The 17377-nt window shown below is 61.3% G+C and overlaps 2 protein-coding genes across 3 annotated transcripts; both read left to right on the top strand.

Annotated features, from left to right (window-relative positions):
• The first annotated feature begins 150 nt into the window (after nucleotides 1-150).
• On the top strand, nucleotides 151-7600 carry NAGLU (N-acetyl-alpha-glucosaminidase). Of its 2 annotated transcripts, XM_075059794.1 has the most exons (6): nucleotides 151-838; nucleotides 2294-2441; nucleotides 2894-3040; nucleotides 3431-3516; nucleotides 4080-4336; nucleotides 4914-7600. In XM_075059794.1, exons 1-6 carry the CDS (start codon nucleotides 831-833, stop codon nucleotides 6128-6130), a joined length of 1863 nt encoding a protein of 620 aa, XP_074915895.1. In that variant the 5' UTR covers nucleotides 151-830; the 3' UTR covers nucleotides 6131-7600. The 2 variants fall into 2 exon arrangements, with proteins under 2 accessions (XP_074915895.1, XP_032628664.1); XM_032772773.1 differs by lacking the exons at nucleotides 151-838; nucleotides 2294-2441 and having other exon boundaries at nucleotides 2789-3040; nucleotides 3436-3516.
• Nucleotides 7601-7689: 89 nt separating this feature from the next.
• HSD17B1 (hydroxysteroid 17-beta dehydrogenase 1) lies at nucleotides 7690-13639 on the top strand. The gene is made up of 6 exons (XM_032772777.2): nucleotides 7690-8809; nucleotides 9649-9810; nucleotides 10427-10606; nucleotides 11110-11203; nucleotides 12719-12902; nucleotides 13357-13639. Exons 1-6 carry the CDS (start codon nucleotides 8713-8715, stop codon nucleotides 13525-13527), a joined length of 888 nt encoding a protein of 295 aa, XP_032628668.1. The 5' UTR covers nucleotides 7690-8712; the 3' UTR covers nucleotides 13528-13639.
• The last annotated feature ends 3738 nt before the right edge of the window (nucleotides 13640-17377 follow it).

The following is a 17377-nucleotide window of genomic DNA, read 5'->3' as shown; positions in this document are numbered from 1 at the left end:
CTCTCCCCCAACCCCCAGACCGGGATCCCGGCCTGCCCCCGCCCGGGGGACCCTGCCCCGGGCGCCCTGGGGTGGCCTGGGCACTGACTGGCTCCTACATGTGCCTGAACATGGAGTTGGTGCCAGGCCGCGCCCTGCCCTACCCCGGGCCCTGGCTGTAGCCTGCTGGGCTCTCCTGGTGCAGGGCCAGGCTGGCTCAGGCAGACCCGTTCCTTGGGCAGGGGGGTGTCGCTGCTTTCCACAGAGGCAGGGCCTGGTGCGGTGACTGGAGCTGACTGGCCCCAGCTCTCCTACAGGCAGACCCGGGCCAGGAACAGTCCACGGAGTCCCACATCCCTCGGGCTGGGCACTGAATGCCCAGAGCCTGGGGATGGGGAGGGTCTGATGGGGGCTGGTGGCTGCTCGAGGCACAGCAGAAGGCAGAGGGATGCTCCTGGCCTTGCCTTCGTTCATGCGGGGCCTGGGCAGCGAGGCGCAATGCCAGGCTCATGCATGCTGTCCATTGCCCACTCTGCTCGGTGGTGGGAGGCTTCCACCTGGCGTGGAACCGCGCCTGGAAAGCAAGCGCTGAGGGTTCTTGTGTTCTGTGTCTGTTGCACGTGCTGCTGGTACCTAGTTGGGGTTACTGAGGCAGGCGAGGACCCAGGGATGCTGTTCCTTGTGATAGTTTCACCCCCGGATGCTACTTCAGAAAACACCTGTTGCTCGTTTGCTTCCCAAGCCCTGGGGCTGAGAACTCCCCAGCCCTTCCTGCCCTTGAATTCCATGTAACGAGGGGTTCCCTCCAGCAGTCGGGGCCCTCCACCGGGCCTGACGCAGCTGGAGATGCCATGGACGCGTTTGGTTCATTTACCACCAATCTGGGTCTGCCAGGGTCTGGGCATGTTTCTGCAGCTGGGGGCCTCTCTCACCCCCCGCGCACTCACGTCCTGAATGTTGGCCCTACCTGGAATGTAGATGTCATGGGCCAAGTTTGTGGCTGGTGCAAGGGAGTGGAGTTAATGGAGCTTACACCAGGGATGTCCTTGGTGATGTATCACTGAACCCCGGGTGCGAGAAGGATGGGTGTCTGGCTCTAGCATCTGTTCTGCTCACTGTGCAGCTGCTCTGGGGTGGACCTGGGATGGGACCAGAGGATTCTGCTGCAGAAAGGGCACTCCCCCATTTAACAGGGAGCTTCAGTCAGCTGGCTGCAGCCTTCCCAGGCAAGCGGAAGCGTCTCCCTGGCCTGGAGCGGCCCCCATGCCGACTGAGAGTCGCTTGGATCCTCACTCGTATGCACTAGTGCTCTTGGCTGGGTCCTGAACACGCCATGCTCATGCCAGCAAAGATCGACCCAATGAGCTCAGCCGTTGGGGCTCCTTAGGGGAGCTTTCCCTTGGCCTGTAAGTTGACAAAGGTCCTGGCAGGTGCAGGGGGCTGCGTGGCTTGGTTGGTTTTGCCACATGAAAGCGAAGGAAGAATCCTGGAGCAGAGGGGTTGCACATGCAGGTCCTTGGACACCAGTCTTCCCAGAAAGCCACCCTGGTGCTCGGCCTGTGATCTGGTGCAGCTAGCCAGGAAGCTTCGGTTAGTGCTCCTTCAGCCGGAAGGCAAAGCCCTGCAATGTTTCCCACTAGTGGCTAAGCTGGAGCCAGGCGAAGGGCCTTGGCATGGTTCATCACCATACAGTCTAACAACTTGTGAAATCTTGTGGCTCACACTTGTGATCAGCTGGAAACTCCTTCCAAGCAGCAGGAGCTTAAAGGGGAAGTGTTCATTTAAAATTCTTCTTGGGCAAAGATATTGCCTTCCTGTTGAGCGCTGTAGGGGGTCTCAGCGCCTGGTCCTTGCTGTCCTGTGTGCTGCTTGCACTTCATTAGTCTTGGACAATGACCGTTCTTCTCTGTCTAATGTGGAGGACATGCCCTTCGGGTTGCTGCAAGTGACTGGGTCCGTTTCCCTGCTAGGGTTTGCATGAGTTGCAGGTGTTTGAGCTGCAAAACACACAGGGGAATGTTGAAATCGGCACAAAAAACTGTCTCAATTGGAAAAACAAAACCAAGTCCCTGTGTGTGGCATTAGGGGTATATGTTTGTCCACGTGGGAAGCGGCTGCCTGAGTTAATTCCCCAGCATCCACGGGGCCAGCGCTGGTTGGGAGTGGACAAGATGCCTGGATGCACATTAAGCTCCATTGTGAGGAGCTGCTTGCGTCCCGATTTCTTTTGTTCGCACCAACCCGGCTGTGGTCTCCCAGGGTGATGTGAGGAGTCTAGCGTGTTCTCTGAAGCATCTGTTCTCTCCGCTCCCAGGTTCCGCTACTACCAGAACGTCTGCACCCAGAGTTATTCCTACGTGTGGTGGGACTGGCCTCGCTGGGAGAGAGAGATTGACTGGATGGCGCTCAACGGCATCAACCTGGCGCTGGCGTTTACTGGGCAGGAGGCTGTTTGGCAGCGGGTTGAGTATTTGATTGGTGTCTCTAGTGAAGCCGTGTTGCATGCAGGGCCTGGCTGGGGCTTTTCAGGAGATTGGAGAGACACGTTAAATGTATTGTCCTGGGACAGCACAGAACAGGTCGCTCTGCGGGGAGGGCTGCCAGCCGGGGAGTGACCTTGATGCCTGACTGACATTAGCAGGTGGGGGGGCAGCAGCTGACCAACAGCACAGTCTCTGTTCAGTGTGGCCAGGTAGAACTGCTGTGGAGGCTGAGCCGGGGCTGCGAATGCTGGGATTGGCCAGAGGTAAGCGTTCCCAGCATTGGGCATGTCCGGGAGCTGGGTGAGCGTCCTGCTCAACAGGGCAGCAGCTGGGACCTGCAGGAGGGAGCAGCAAAGGGCTTCAGCTGAACCTGGCCATCTGTTTTGAGCAGCTGACACCGCTCCCTGTTTACTTCCCCTCTTTCGCTCCAGGTGTATCTGTCCTTGGGCCTGAACCAGTCTGAAATAGATGAGTACGTCACCGGGCCTGCCTTCCTCGCCTGGAACCGCATGGGGAACCTGCACACCTGGGCAGGGCCCTTGCCTCTGTCCTGGAACCTAAAGCAGCTGTACTTGCAGGTACTCACGGCTGGGGCCAGGTCTGTGCAAACCTGGCCTGCAGGTTGTGGAGACACTCCCCCCACAGCTCTCCCAGGAATACGCTCCCAGGGAAAGGGCCTGGGAAACGTGCTCTAGGGACACTGAACTGGCCTGGTATTGTCTCCATCATCCTAGTCCCTCTGGACGTAGAGCCGCCCCAGTGCTGAGCTCCAAGCCGGGCTTCTTTTCCCTCTCTGGTGCCCGTGAACTCGGAGCTTTGTTCAGGCTACGCCTGGGGGCTGGAGACTCCAGTACGGATACGCTCACGTGGTGTGGGCCTGTCCCTGAGCATGGTGGGTTCCAGAACAATGCGCCTGCATCTCCTGGCCCATGCACCCCCTTTATCCGTCCTTTCCTCTCTTCTCCCAGTACAGGATCCTGGAGAGGATGCGGTCGTTGGGAATGATCCCGGTGCTGCCGGCGTTCGCGGGGCACGTCCCCAGGGGTGTCTTGAGGTAGATGCAGTTGTATGAGCGTGTCAAGGCTGGGGCTTGGGCAAGACCTGGTGCCTGGAAGCAGCACAGACCCATTGGACTGACAGCTGTTAGGGGTGTAAACTGTTAACCAGTTAACCAGTCAGCATTAGGTTTACCATTAACCGGACCTTAACCATGTACCCCAGTGGCCTGCCTGATCAACCCCGGCCGGGTGGGCTGGGGTGGGACTCCAGGCGCGCCCCGGCAGGCAGGTGGGAGCCCATCCCTGGCTGCAGTGGCATGGCAGGACCCCATCCCCGGTGGGCAGGCAGCTGGAGTGGCCCCAGCCATGCTGGGCTGTTGGGACCCCGAGCCCTCCCACCCTGCACTGGTTCGCTGGAGCGACCGTGGTTAATGGTTAACCAGTTAAACGATATAATTGTAATGAGTTAACCGGTTACCTTTTAACGGCTATCGACATCCCTAGTAGCTGTGCGCTCCCCTGGCAGCTCCTTGCACCCACGTGTAGAGCTCTGCATTGCTGTTCGGGTTGGGGGAGCCCTACCCCCACGCTGACTCCTGGCTGCTGGTCTGTAATATAGGGCTTTCCCTCGAATAAACGTCACTCGGCTTGGGAGCTGGAGCAACTTTGACTGCGCCTACTCGTGCGCCTACCTCCTGGACCCCGGAGACCCCATGTTCCAGGTGATCGGGACCCTCTTCCTGAAGGAGCTGATCAGAGAGTTCGGCACGGATCACATCTACAGTGCAGACACCTTCAATGAGATGAGCCCCCTGTCCTCCGATCCTGCCTACCTCTCGGGGGTCAGCGCTGCCGTCTTAAGATCCATGACCGCAGGTAGGACCCGAGCAGGAACCCAGGCTCCTCCTAAAGGGGCTCTGCCTTGGGGAGCCTTCGCTGTGCAGTCAGGCCTGGGCCTGTGCAGCGAAGGGCTTGGATGGCTCAGGGATGGGGAGCCAGGAACCTTTCGTCCCAGGGCTTTGGGTCAAGGCTGGTTTGGATTCCTCCCAGCCGGGGCTGCAGCTGGCTTGGTGGCCCAGCTGGAAGGAGCTGGTCATTGCAGGTCGGTGGATGGGTGGCCAGTCGTGAGGCTCTGGGCAATCTCCACAAAGGAGAGGCATGGGGAGGGCTCCGCAGGGCAGGGACATTAGCAAGACCAGGAGAGCAGTGCACAGGGGAGCCTGCCTGGGCTGTACTGGCTCTGGGGACTGCAGCCACCCGGCCAGGCCCTTTCACTCTCCCAGCTGTGTGTGCCACACAGTGAGCTCCAGGGGCCGGCAGGCAGACGGATGCCCTGGGCTGGCAGGCTCAGAGCCAAAGGGCTTTCTAGGGAGTGACAGGTGTGGGGCAGCACTGTCGGGGGAGGGCAGCGCATCCTGATGTCTCTAGCAGCTCTGTGTGTGTCTGTCCCCAGCCGACCCTGACGCGCTCTGGCTCATGCAGGGCTGGCTCTTCCAGAACCAGCCTGACTTCTGGCAGCCGGCGCAGGTGCGGGCCCTGCTGCGTGGCGTGCCCAGTGGCAGAATGATCGTGCTGGATCTCTTTGCGGAGTCCAAGCCCGTGTACCAGCGGACAGAGTCCTTCTACGGGCAGCCCTTCATCTGGTGTATGCTGCACAACTTCGGCGGCAACCATGGCCTCTTCGGCATGATGGAGAGCATAAACCGGGGCCCCTTCGACGCCCGGCGCTTCCCCAACTCCACCCTGGTGGGCACCGGCCTGGCCCCGGAGGGCATCGAGCAGAACGACATGGTCTATGAGCTGATGAGCGAGCTGGGCTGGCACCAGGAGCCGCTTGACCTCCAGCAGTGGGTTGCCAACTACGCTGAGCGGCGCTACGGCACCAGGAATGAGGAGGCCGCCAGCGCCTGGCAGCTGCTGCTCCGCAGTGTCTACAACTGCTCGGGGCCCTGTGTCAACCACAACCACAGCCCACTGGTGCGCCGCCCATCCCTGCGCATGGCCACGGAGCTGTGGTACAACAAGAGTGACGTCTACGAGGCCTGGCGCCTGCTGCTGGGCGCCGCTGCTGAGCTGGGGGCCAGCCCCACCTTCCGCTACGACCTGGTGGACGTGACCCGGCAAGCCGTGCAACAGCTGGTGAGCGAGTACTACCTGGAGATCAAACAAGCCTTTGAGAGCCGCTCGCTGCTGGAGCTGCTGACTGCCGGCGGGGTGCTGCTGTACGACCTGCTTCCGGAGCTGGACAGCCTCCTGGCCAGTGACCCCCACTTCCTGCTGGGCCGCTGGCTGGAGCAGGCTCGGGCCACAGCCACCAGTGACAAGGAAGCCGAGCTGTACGACCTGAACGCCCGCAACCAGGTGACGCTGTGGGGGCCCAACGGCAACATCTTGGACTATGCCAACAAGCAGCTCGGGGGGCTGGTGCTGGACTATTACCGGGTGCGCTGGAGCCTCTTTGTCTCAGCGCTGGTGGAGAGCCTGAACACCGGCACCCCCTTCCACCAGGAGCAGTTCAACCAAGCCGTCTTCCAGCTGGAAAGGGGTTTCATCTACAATGGCAAGCGCTACCCCTCCCAGCCAGCCGGCAACACGCTGGAGATCGCCAGGAAGATCTTCCTCAAGTATTATCCCCACGCCATGCGGCGTGGCCGGGCGGGGGCTGCGTGAGGGCCGGCGGCTCTGTGTCACAGGGACCGTCCGGGGATGGGATGGCGTCTCTGTGGCTGGCCCGGTCTCTTCCACACCGGAGATGCTGGTCCCACCAGCTTCTGTCTCTCCCCCTCTCCCTCCCAAGCCTCTGCCAGAGCCTGAACCAAGGCCATGGACCCAAAGGGAAACCGAGCAGGTAGCCTCGTGCTGCTTGTGAGCGACGCTGCTGCGTGGGCAGGAGCAGGACCGGGCAGGACCTGCCCATGGAGCGCAGTGAGCTGGGGAATGAGCTCTCGGGGAAAGGACTAGAGGGACTGATCCTGCACTGGCCCTCAGGGCGCTGGGATGCTCTGACCTGACCCGTGTCTCCTTGCGGCTTGGAGACTGATCCCAGTGTCTGGGGGAGGCAGCTGGATTGTGGGGCAGAGGGTGGATGAGGCCTGCTGCAGGGGCAGGCGGGACAGAGGCTGAGAATGCTGATCCCTTCGGGCAGGGGATTCGCAGGAGGAGGCAGGGACAGACATTGGGATACTGTGGTGCTGGGTGCAGACCTGAAATGGGCACATGTGGGTAGTGCCCCCTTGTAGGTGATGCCCTAGCTGCTATAGGCTGAAAAACAACCAGTGCAGTTTCCCCGCCAGGGCTTCGGGAGCTCTGAGGAGGGAATCGGTTCTGAACAGGCTGAGGGGCAGGAAATGCAGCGGGACCCTCCCAAGCTCTTGGTCCGGGGAGGGGAGTTTAACACACTGCTATTCAGGGCTTTAAAGAACAAAAATCAGGGAGGCCGGAAAGCTCCAATCCTGCTGCTTTGGTGCCATTGCAAAGTGTGTGCTGCAGCCGGCTCCCTGCGTATCTCAGCCCCTGCCCAGGCTAGGAGGAGGCACTGCATCGCCCGCAGCTCCCATCTGTCCCTGGCTAAGGGTGCTGCCTCAACTTCTCCTGTTCCCCCTTTGCCCCCCTCCCCCCCAGAACTGCCTCCCAGCCCCTGGCTGTTCCAAGGGCTGGCCCCACTCCTCTCCCCACATGCCCTCACCTTTGGTCTCAGAACAGTGGCTCACCCACATGGGGTTATTCCTAGTGCTAGGGTCTGTCCGGATGGGGGCCGGCTCCCCACTCCGTGCCTTTGGACTAAACAGAAACAGACGTTGGGAATATATTTTTACAAGGACAGTATATTTTTACACCAGGGACCCCCCCACTAGTCCCCCCCCTTCTGTGCCTTGCCCCCTTCCCGCACCAGCATGTGAGCTCCCAAGCAGAACTGGCAGGTGTCTGAATTCCTCCTTGCATCTGGTTCTGGTTGCTGCCAGCCTCTCGCTCTGGGGAGTGAGGGCTGCTGCCGGAGCACGGCTCTGGGATGCAGTGGGACTCTCCCTCTTTTAGCCGAATGATTTTTATATGCTTGTGTATGTTGATTTGAACTGGCAGCACTTTTCGGAGACTGATGCCTGGACTGTGCATGCCAATTAAAGACCTGAAGTCCATTCATTCTGCGTCCGGAGGTGTCTCTTGCCCACCCCCTTGGAGTGTGGCTCTTGGCGCTGTGCATAGCAGGGCTGAGAAGGTGGCAGCTGTGAATCAGAGCAGGTCTCTAAGAACAGCCAGGGGCTGCAGTTCACAGCTGCAGCAGTCACAACATGGCCATATCCTGGCCAGGCTGTGCAGCCAGCCAGCTGCTCTGGCGCTGCGGGACTCGGCCCTGGGGGCTGCACTGGGCTTCATGCCAGTGGAGTTTGGCTGCAGGTGCCTGGCCAGGATATCCTTTTGTGGGTTTTAAATGAGCAACTGCTGTGGCCTGGGCCTGGATGCCCTGGAGCAGTCGCCACTTCCCTCCAGTCAGGTCCCAGAGTACTGGAGAAAGGTTTGACATTCCCCATCTGCAGAAAGGGGACTAGTGGCGCACCAGGCACTGTAGGGCAGTCAGCCCAACTTCGGTCCCTGGAAAGGGACGGGACAAAATGACTAAACAATGCATGTGTGTGTAAGCACCTGGTGGATGACGAGGACGAGCCAGCCTGGATTTGCCAAACCAGCTGAGTTTCCTTCTTTTGCAGGGTCACTGGCCGAGGGAAGTAGCAACCAGGCTTTGGTGGCTCCAGGGGGAGGAGTGGAAGCTCTTTTGCTGGGGTGCTGGCGTTAGTGGGGGATTGGATGAAATGGTGGCAAGCACACGGGGAGTGATCCTGCACTGGCCCTGCCCCTCGGGGAAGGATCAGGCTGAGCCCAGGGGTCTCTGCTGGCCCCAATTCCTACCTCTCAACCCCCACCCCACTGCCTGCCGTGGCTGCCTGAAACTCCTTCCCTGAGGCTGCCACAGCCCTAAGCCCGTGTCCTGGGCTGGGGGGGAGGCCGTTTGTCACCTCCTGCAAACAGGCTGCCCCTTCCCCACCACACCCCGCCCCGCTCGGCGCCTCCGCCATGGCCTCTGCTGGAATCTTATCTGCCGAGTGCTGGTCAGAGAGTGAAGCTCTCTGGGGACGGAAGAATGCAGCCTTGAGATAAGAAAGTAGACAAAATAGTGGAGCCCACAGCCCCTTGGCTGTCTGCGGGAACCGGACTAGCACAGCACTGGATGCTCTGTCTCCGAGCTGGAGCCAGCGATGGAGAAGACCGTGGTGCTCATTACAGGCTGCTCCTCGGGGATTGGCCTGGGGCTGGCTGTGCGCCTGGCCTCGGATGCCTCCCGCAGATTCAAAGGTACTGCCAGGGCTTGTACAGCAGAGAGCGGAAGCTGGTCCTGACCCAGCGGCTGGGGCGAACGAGGGGCTGGCAGATGCATGTTCCTCCACTGGGAAGGAGCCGGGCTCTGCAGCCCCAGGAGATGGGAGTAGCAGCTGTGGGTTGGAGATGGGGATGCTGTGGGGCTGGGGCCGACGGGATACACACTCCATTAAAGGTCATGGAATACAAGCCCTCTAGGAAAGAGCTATGGGGTTCCTGGGGGCTGGGGTCCAGGCTACTTCCTTCCAAGCAATCTCAGCAGAATGAACCCCCTGGGGCCCGTGGGGCAGATGAGAGGAGACAAGCACGTTGTCCTGGGCAGATCGCAGGCTTGAGGTGGGGGAAGGCGACTTGGAGCCGTGTAGTGTCAGGCAGGACAAGGAGGGCCTGGTCATGAGCTCCCTGAGCACCTGAGGGGCAGTAGCTGCTCCTGGTCCATGCAGATGGGGCTCCCTAGAGATCACTCCATCCCAGGAGTGGGGGAGACGAGTTGCTTGCTCTGCGCCCACATGGTCCTGGAGGGAGGTGGCTCCTGGGGGCCAACAGACTGGCTGAGCTGGACTGGAACGAGCCTTCAGTCTGAGGGGAGTGGGGCCTCCAGGTCTCTCCTGGGGGGACGTTAGGGAGACACTTGCATGGTGCAAGCCAGGGCAAAGCCTTTCGCTGGAGCCACCTGTAGCAGGAGGGTCTTTGTACTCCCCAGAGTGGGGGGCTCCCCTGGAGGCAGAGAAGATCCCCCACCAAGTGCCCAGGGGCTGGAGGGCATTGCAACCAGCCCCCCTTCCCCCCAAAGCCGGGCACTCATTCTCTCCTAGTCTACGCCACCATGCGCAACCTGGCCAAGAAGGAGCGGCTGCTGGAGTGCGTGCAGAGCTGCCACACCAGCACCCTGGAGATCCTGCAGCTGGATGTCACTGACCCGCTCTCGCTCGCTGCAGCCGTGCAGCAGGTGCAGGAGCAGCGTGTTGACGTGCTGGGTGAGCCAGTCTGGCCAGGCGTCTCTGCAAGCCCCATGCTCCTCCGCTCTGTGTCTTCTTTCTTCCCGAGCCAGCCCTGGGAAGGGGCCTAGTTCCCAGCCAGCCTGCTGCATCTCCCTGCCTGCTGGGCACCAAGGCAGATCTGCCATGTGTGACAGGTCCAGGGGGTTCACACAGCTCAGACCCCACTAGCCAGCTCCTCAAGGGGCTCCCCCTGGGCCAAGCCTGTAGAGCGGCTGAGGGAAAGGGAGGCCCCCGGAGCAGTGGGGGGAGGGTCAGTGAGGCCCCTATCTCAGAAGGGGATAATGCCCAGTCCTGCTGCTCCCGCAGTCCCTGGGGTTTCTCATAAAGCCCCAGCACCTGGAGCACTGTGACTGGGCAAGAATCGTGCTTCTCACTGCGAAAGAGACAGAAGTGTCCAGCCCTGGTGTCGGGGTGGCCACTGGGATGGGGGAGCCCTAAGGGCTTGGCCCCAAAGGCCAGTGACCAGATCCCCACGCTTCAGATTTCACGCCACTTTTTGAATGCGTGGGGCTGGCACTGTGGGGGGCGTGGGCCCCAGGGAGCTCCGTTCCCTGCACCCCTCTAATGGCGGCTCCTTGCTGTGCCCTGCCAGTGTGCAATGCCGGGGTGGGGCTGATGGGCCCCCTGGAGACCTGCTCCTACCAGGCCATGAAGAACATCTTCGACGTGAACGTGTTTGGGACCATTGGCACCATCCAGGCCTTTCTGCCTGGCATGAAGCGTCGCAAAGCCGGCAAGATCATCATTTCCAGCAGCGTGGGGGCGCTGCAAGGTGAGAGACCCCCCCTTCCCCATGGGGGATGCGGGAGGTACCTCCCAGGCCAGGCTCAGTCAGCAGCCCTGTGCCTGTGAAACCCAGTGACCCTGCCCTCTCCCTAGGTGCCTGTTAGCTGCACAGAGCTGTCTGCCCCTCACTGCAGCCTGTGGGGTGCTGGCCTCGCCCTTCTTGGAGAGATTCTGGCCATGCATGGCCTCACCGTCCGCCAAGGACCCTGGGGAGAATGGGGCCCTCACAATGAGCCCAAGCAGCTGCTGTGGCTAGGTGGGGATTGAGGAGCAGCTCCTCGCACATGTGCACACTCCAGGACAGCCACGCCTGTGTTCTGTGATGCTGCCCACACCCCATGGCCTGTGGGTACCCACGTGGCCTTGCAAATCCCTCCTGGAGGTGAAATGTGGGGCCCAGTGTAACGTCTGAGCTCCTGGGGGCAGTCTGGGAGGAGCTGGCCAGGCTCCCCCTGCCGGTTCTCACCTGTCCCTCCCGCTGTGCCCTAGGGATCCCCTTCAACGCCGTGTATTGCGCCAGCAAGTTTGCAGTGGAAGGTCTGTGTGAGAGCCTGGCTGTGATCCTGCAGCAGTTCAACATGCAGTGAGTACCGTGAACAGGCCTGAGGCCACACAAAGTGCTTTACGCCTGTCACTCACACTCGCTGCCCTGCAGCCACCTCTGGGGTGGAACGAGGCAGCTGTAGCCTGGTGCTATGGCTCAGTAGTTTAGGACAGGAAGGGAAGAATAATCCTGCAGTCACTTGAGAGTGCAGGGGGAGTTCCAGGCAAGAGGATGGAAGCACCTGAATTGCTGGGGTTCATCCGTTCCTGGAGTTTATGGCAGGAGGGACCGTTAGATTGTCTGGTCTGGCCTCCTGCATGGCACAGACCAGAGTGTTCCTCCCGGTTCCCCTGCCCTGAGCCCAAGAGCTGGGCTCTGACTAAAGCATTGCCCAGAGAGGCACCAGTTTGGGTCTGCAGACCCCAGGAGATGGGGAACCCAGCAGTGCCCTGGGGAGCTTGTTCCAGTGTTTAATCACCTGCCTGGTTACAAACTGCTGCCTTATTTCTAACTAGAATTTGTCTGGCTGTTGCTTCCAGCCACTGGTTCTTGTTCTGCCTTTCTCAGCTGGCTTAGGGAGCCCGATAGCACCGGGTATTTCCTCCCTGGGAAGATCCACCCATGCTGTCCTAGGCCCCACTCAGTCGCCATTCTGGGAAGCTGACCAGCCTGGGCTTGATCCCTTGCTCTCTGCAGCATCGTCTCCTGCCCCGGAATCGCTTCTGTGGCTCTTCCCTGCCGTTCTCCCCAGCGTCTCCACACAATGCTCGCCCCAGGCCTGCAGGCAGCATTCCAGCACCACTCACACACGGCCGGCTACAGAGGGAGAATCTGGGGGGGCTTGCAGACATCCAATGTGCCGTCACCGTGTAATGGCTGTGATCTCCCTGCCTCTGGGCCTGTCCCTGTCTCTCTCACCCCTCCAGCTCCTGGGGGCCATGGGCTCAGAGATGCCATATTGCAAAACTGGCGCAAGATGGCCGGTACCCAGGGCATGGGGGTGGAAGCCCCTTTGTGCATGCTAGAAGGGTGTCACTCAGGGCTCTGCCCAGGACTGGCGCTAGGGTTTCTGGCGCCCTAGGCGCCGGGACATTTCGCTGCCCCACGCGCGGGTCTCGTGGCTCCCTGACCCCGGGGGCGGGGGGCGCCCTCCTTCCTCCTGCTCACTTGCGCAACCCAGCCCGTCGAGGGCCAGAAGCATTTGTTTTGAGGGTGCACTCAGGGGCGATACCCCAGTCATCTCCCCAGATCTACCTCATCCTTTCCTCAGCTGTCTTCGTCCCTACCATTCCACCTTGGGCTGCCGGCGGCAGGCAGCTGCTGCTGCCGGCAGCTCAGCCCCTCCAGCAGCAGCCGCTGCAACCATTTAAAAAATTTTTGGGGGGCGCCACTTTTTGGCGCTCCCAAATCTTGGTGCCCTAGGCAACCGCCTAGTTCGCCTAAATGGTTGCACCGGCCCTGGCTCTGCCCCTGGGCAGGGTGGGGCGTGCTGGCTACATCTGCGCAGGCACCTGCCCCCTGACAGCTCCCCGTCTCTGCCCTCTCTTCCTGCAGCATCACGCTGATCGAGTGCGGCCCGGTCAATACGAGCTTCCTGGCCAACCTGCAGCGTTCGGACGCCGAGGGCAGCGCGCTGCAAGGCCTGGACCCGCAGACTCGTGCCCTGTACAGCCAGTACCTTCAGCACTGCCAGAGCCTCTTCCGTGATGTGGCCCAGGACACCGAGGAGGTCCTGCAGGTCACTCCCAGCCCTATGCTTCTCTGCCCAGGGGAGCGAGGCAGGGCCAGGGGCTGAGAGCAGCCAGACTGCCGCAGAGGGGTCCTGCCAGAGCACTACCCAGCTCTGGGGAGAAGAGCCACGAGTCAGCAGTGATCGGTGCCTCTGCCCCCTGACCTCACCCTGCCAGATGGGGCAAGGGGGACTCGCTGGGGCCTATTCCCTGCCTCCCTTTCCCAGGGGGCCCTAGGGGCAGGGACCCCAGCCCAGCCCTCTCTGCCCACAAGGGCCTGAGGTGGGGGCTGCTCCCTGGGCAGGGGTGGGGGCCATACAGCCCTAGGCAGGTCTATGGCCCTGTAACACTGACGCGGCCCTGCTTTTCCCATCAGCGAGGGGGTCCCCAGCCCCCAGGGGTCCCCTGTTGTACCGCTAGTTTGGAGCTGTCCCTGGCATGCACCCTCTCTGTTTTTCCCAGGTGTTCCTGGAAGCCATCTGTGCCCCCTGCCCTCCTCTGCGCTCTTTCACCACCCAGGTCTTCATGCCGCTCACCCAGCTCAAGCTGACAAGCCCTGACGGCTCGGAGTACGTCCGCGCCATGCACAAGTTTGTGTTCTCTGCGGGCGAGGCCCAGGGCGACCGGGCGTGAGGAGGAACAGCGCGGCTGTCCCAGAGCGAGAGGCGGGCTCGGCGGGAAGCAGCCCCCGCATTGCCCTGAGTTTGTACAGGGGGGTTGGATACGACCCTGCCACGGAGCTCCAATAAATGTCTGCTCCCAGCATGGCTCCTGGCTCTATCCACCCCAGCGCTATGCCCTGCAGTCTGCACTGCCCTGGGGGGGTGTATGTGGGAGGGAGCTGGGGCAGCGCCTCCTGCTCAGGTTGTGCCTGCCCTGGGGGGAGATGGGGCTGGGACCCCAGCCCATCTTGCTAAGTGTCATAGTCGCTGCGGTGAAGGGAAGAGAACTCCTGGCTGTCCCCATGCGCCTCCCCAGCAGGCATGGGAGGCTCATGATGAACCCACCAGCCACTCTAGTCCCCATGGCAGCCTGGGGCAGTGCTGGGCCTTGCTTGGCCATGGTACCCCCACCCCTTGCTGCTCTGCCAGGGCGAGCTGTAGTTTGCTGGTCTCTGTGCTAAACCTGATCCCCAAAAGGCAGGTCAGAGAGTCTCCCCTGCCAGGCTGAGGTCCTGCCCTCTGCCTTCTGGAGCAGGGCGTGAAGACGAGGCCACGCCAGGGCGTTTAAAGTGAGGAGCATTTCAACCTGCCAGTGCTCCTCGATCTTCCCTGTGCCAGCAGCCGCTGGGTGATACCCATTGCCCAGACTGGTGTGTGAGGAATCCTGGCCCTTGTGTGTGGCACCAAGTCCAGTGGGCAGAGCTGCCTTCATGCACCAGTCAGCTTGGAGCAGCAGCTCAGCAGCGTGAGCCGTGCTGCCGGAGAGGTCTCAGCATTAGCTGCTGTCTCCTCTGCTCCCCCAGAGACCCTAGTCTCTCTGTGCCCCCCTATGGGAGACCCTCCAGGTTGCAGCGGGGGGCTGGTCCATCAGGCATTGGGCTCGTTCCCCCAGCGTGGCGCAGGGCCCAGGAGTGGAACGGGGAGGTGCAGAGGGCTGTGCGTGGGACTAAACGCTCCTAGCCCCTCCTCCCCCCGCCAAGCGGCGCTGGCACCTGTGGCAGGTTCGAGGGGAGAACTGCCCTTTCCAGTGCTCCAGAACCAGACTGTCCCATCCAGCATTAAGCTCCCGCTCTCGCTGCTTCTCTCCCTTCTCCAGCCCCCTGTCCTGTGTGTCATTCCTCCTTTGCCCTTCCTCCCCCATGGCAGCTCCCATCTGCCCCCACGTGGGCTTCATTCCACCCCACATCCATCCCCTCTAGGCCTGGGCTCAGTGATGCTTCCATCAATTTGTCACGGCTGAGATTCGAAGGGCACTGGGGGAGCTCGCCCTTCGCTGAGCTACTGGTTCAGGCTCTCTGCAAATGCAGGCAGCTGTCATGATCACCTTTGAAGGTTTTCTTCACCACCAGAAGGGCTAGACGCTCACGTGCTGAATATGGGCAGCACCAAGCGGGTGAGATGCAGCCTGTGGGTGGCATGACTGGCAGCCCAGCAGGGGTTGATGCTGATGCTGCCTTCTGTCAGAGGAGCTGTTACAGCCAGGTCCTCACCATACCTGGGCTCTGAAGATCCTGTCGCATTTCCTCGTTGTGTGGGAGCCACAGCCCAGTGCAGCGGCATCAGCTCCTCTCACACCAAGGCTGGAGCAGTCACTATTGGCTTCCCCGCCTATGGAATCTGGTGCTGTGCCCTGGGTGCAGAATGGCCGCTTTGCCCCACCTCAGCAGTAGCTGCATCTCTGGAGTCAGTAAAGCCCACGGGGCTCCCGCTGCATGGCAGGTGCTCCGGCAATAGATGTTGCTTATTACAGGGCATGTGAGAAGCAGATTCATGAGCCTCTGGATCAGAGATGAGCTCAGAGCTGATCGCTCTGGCCTGGGTGCTCCATGGGGCTGGGGCTGTTGCTCCTCGTTGTATGGCTGTGGGGTTAGAATTGGCTCAGGGAAGGCAGTGCAGAGGCCCAGGGCTCATGTCTTGGGACAACTCAGAATTTACCCCAGTGGGTCCCTCTTCCTGAAGGCCGAGCAACCGTTGCCTGGCACCAGCCCTGGCAGCAGTGCAGGCTGTAGTTCAGCCTGTCACAAGCATCAGAGCAAACACACCAGCAGGGTGGGGGCATTCCCCCTGGCAGCCCTGGCACCTGCAGCTGCAAGGCGGCGGTGTGATGACTAGGCATTGTTGGTGTGTTCTGCTGCCAGGCAGGTGTGTTCTCCTAAAGCCAGCCAGGCAGTTGCATTACACTCCGGTGAGCCTGGCACCGCAGGCTGGGGCTGGCGCTAACCGAGCACTGTGTTGGCCCCATTCCACGTCTGCTTCCGCCTCTGCAGTGAGGCTCTGGCCACCTCGTGCCCAGCTGCATCCCTAGCTCACCCCTGGCTCCAGCCTCCTGCCCTGGCACTTTCATCTTCCCACTCGCCTGTGGGGGCTGCAGGGGCCGGAGTCACCTGGGTCCTTGAAGCAGAGAGGTGGGGGAGGAAGCTGTGTTATGTGACTCACCTATCAGCGGGGGCAGGGAGGGATACTCACCGGTCCCTCCTTCACCTCCATGCACCTCAGTGCCAAGCACTGACAGTCCTGCCTGATGCCTCGTTAATGCCAGGCCCACCACCCCAGCCCTGTCCCGGCAGGCAGCGCTCTCCTGGCCGCAGGCAGAACCAGGCTAAGCTGTGCAAATCCTGCTGCTGGGCTCAGCTGGGTGTGGGCTCAGCCAGGACTCTCTGTGCAGAGGGCCGATGGGCGCGGGAGCTGCTGCAGGCGAATTAGCACCCTGCTCCAGCAGCTCCCCTGAAGGAGCCAACATCCCAGGCCCACTTGTTTGTGTCTCAGACGAGAGGCTGGTGCACGTGAGCAGCCGGTGCAGCTAGTGCTGCGTGATACAGGCCGTGGGAGGGGAACATGGAAACAAACAACTTCTCCAGCGAGGCCGTGCGCTCAACCAGCCGGGCAGAGCTAAGCCAGGACGCTTCAGAGCCTCCAAGGGCAACAACACAGGCTGGGGAGTGCAAGGCCCGAGGGACCAGTCTGAGCTCCTGCACCCCCAGGCCGGCACCATCCTCAGGCTTAGGTCTTCCTACAGCAATACAGATGTAAGCAGCCCCCTCCCTGTGGGACTGGGCGAGAAAGTGCTCACGCTCCCCTGGGCCTGAGTCAATGGGAGCAGTTTCACTCCCTGTTTGCATAAATTAAGTCCATTGGCAGAACTGTGGGGAAGGGGGAGCCCAGGGCTGGGATAACAGAGGGCTGCGGGTCGGGATTGAGGGACACCAGCAGAGCCGGGGGTGGGTAGCTTGCACAGTCCCTGCCCAGCTGTGCCTGGCTCCTGTTAGTGCTTTGGGCTCCTCACATTCACAAGCACCAAAGTCGCTCGGAGCGTGGAGAAGAGGGCAGCCACCCAGAGCACCTGGGCCCCTCTACTACCAGGCTGCACAGGGCAGTGATGACCTGCACCTACCTTACAAAGCCCATCTCGGAGCTCTCTGAGCAGGGGCCCAGTCCCCAGAGCCCAGGCTTCCCTGCTCTGGGTCGGGAGGCTGATTTCTCCAGGCCAGGGGACTGGGAGCTCACGTTTTCTGGCCGCCCAGCTCAGTGAAGAAGCCTGTGACCAGCTCCTATTCAGCCTGAGCGTGGAAGATGAACTGCAGGACCTCCCCGTCTCTGTCCTCCTAAAAGCCAACACAACTTGCTTGGCTAACAATATGTGTCCACCCACCACCTCTCTGAGCAGTGGGCGGCAGCGTGGCAGGGCTGTATATAAGGGGGGGAAGCGCTGCCTGCCTGACACTTCAATCAGCAGCCAGGACAGCAAGCGCCAGGAAAGAGCAGAGGTAAGTGTCCTCTTTGTGTTTCCTATTTGTAATGGGGACAGAGCGCACCTGAGTCCC

Source organism: Chelonoidis abingdonii, chromosome 21 (assembly GCF_003597395.2).
Source record: "Chelonoidis abingdonii isolate Lonesome George chromosome 21, CheloAbing_2.0, whole genome shotgun sequence".
NCBI lineage: Eukaryota > Metazoa > Chordata > Testudines > Testudinidae > Chelonoidis > Chelonoidis abingdonii.
The sequence above is the reverse complement of the archived record's forward strand: the minus strand, read 5'-3'. Positions and strand labels throughout refer to the sequence as shown.

What these genes read in the sequence shown, in the direction of transcription:
- NAGLU (XM_075059794.1), top strand. An exon ending in AGGAGGCTGTTTGGCAGCGG is followed by an intron (nt 2,442 to 2,893) that starts GTTGAGTATTTG and finishes CTTTCGCTCCAG; the next exon opens with GTGTATCTGTCCTTGGGCCT. An exon ending in GTCCCCAGGGGTGTCTTGAG is followed by an intron (nt 3,517 to 4,079) that starts GTAGATGCAGTT and finishes TCTGTAATATAG; the next exon opens with GGCTTTCCCTCGAATAAACG.
- HSD17B1 (XM_032772777.2), top strand. Translation starts at nt 8,713, where the DNA reads ATGGAGAAGACCGTGGTGCTCATTACAGGCTGCTCCTCGGGGATTGGC. An exon ending in CTGCAGCAGTTCAACATGCA is followed by an intron (nt 11,204 to 12,718) that starts GTGAGTACCGTG and finishes CTCTTCCTGCAG; the next exon opens with CATCACGCTGATCGAGTGCG. An exon ending in ACACCGAGGAGGTCCTGCAG is followed by an intron (nt 12,903 to 13,356) that starts GTCACTCCCAGC and finishes TGTTTTTCCCAG; the next exon opens with GTGTTCCTGGAAGCCATCTG.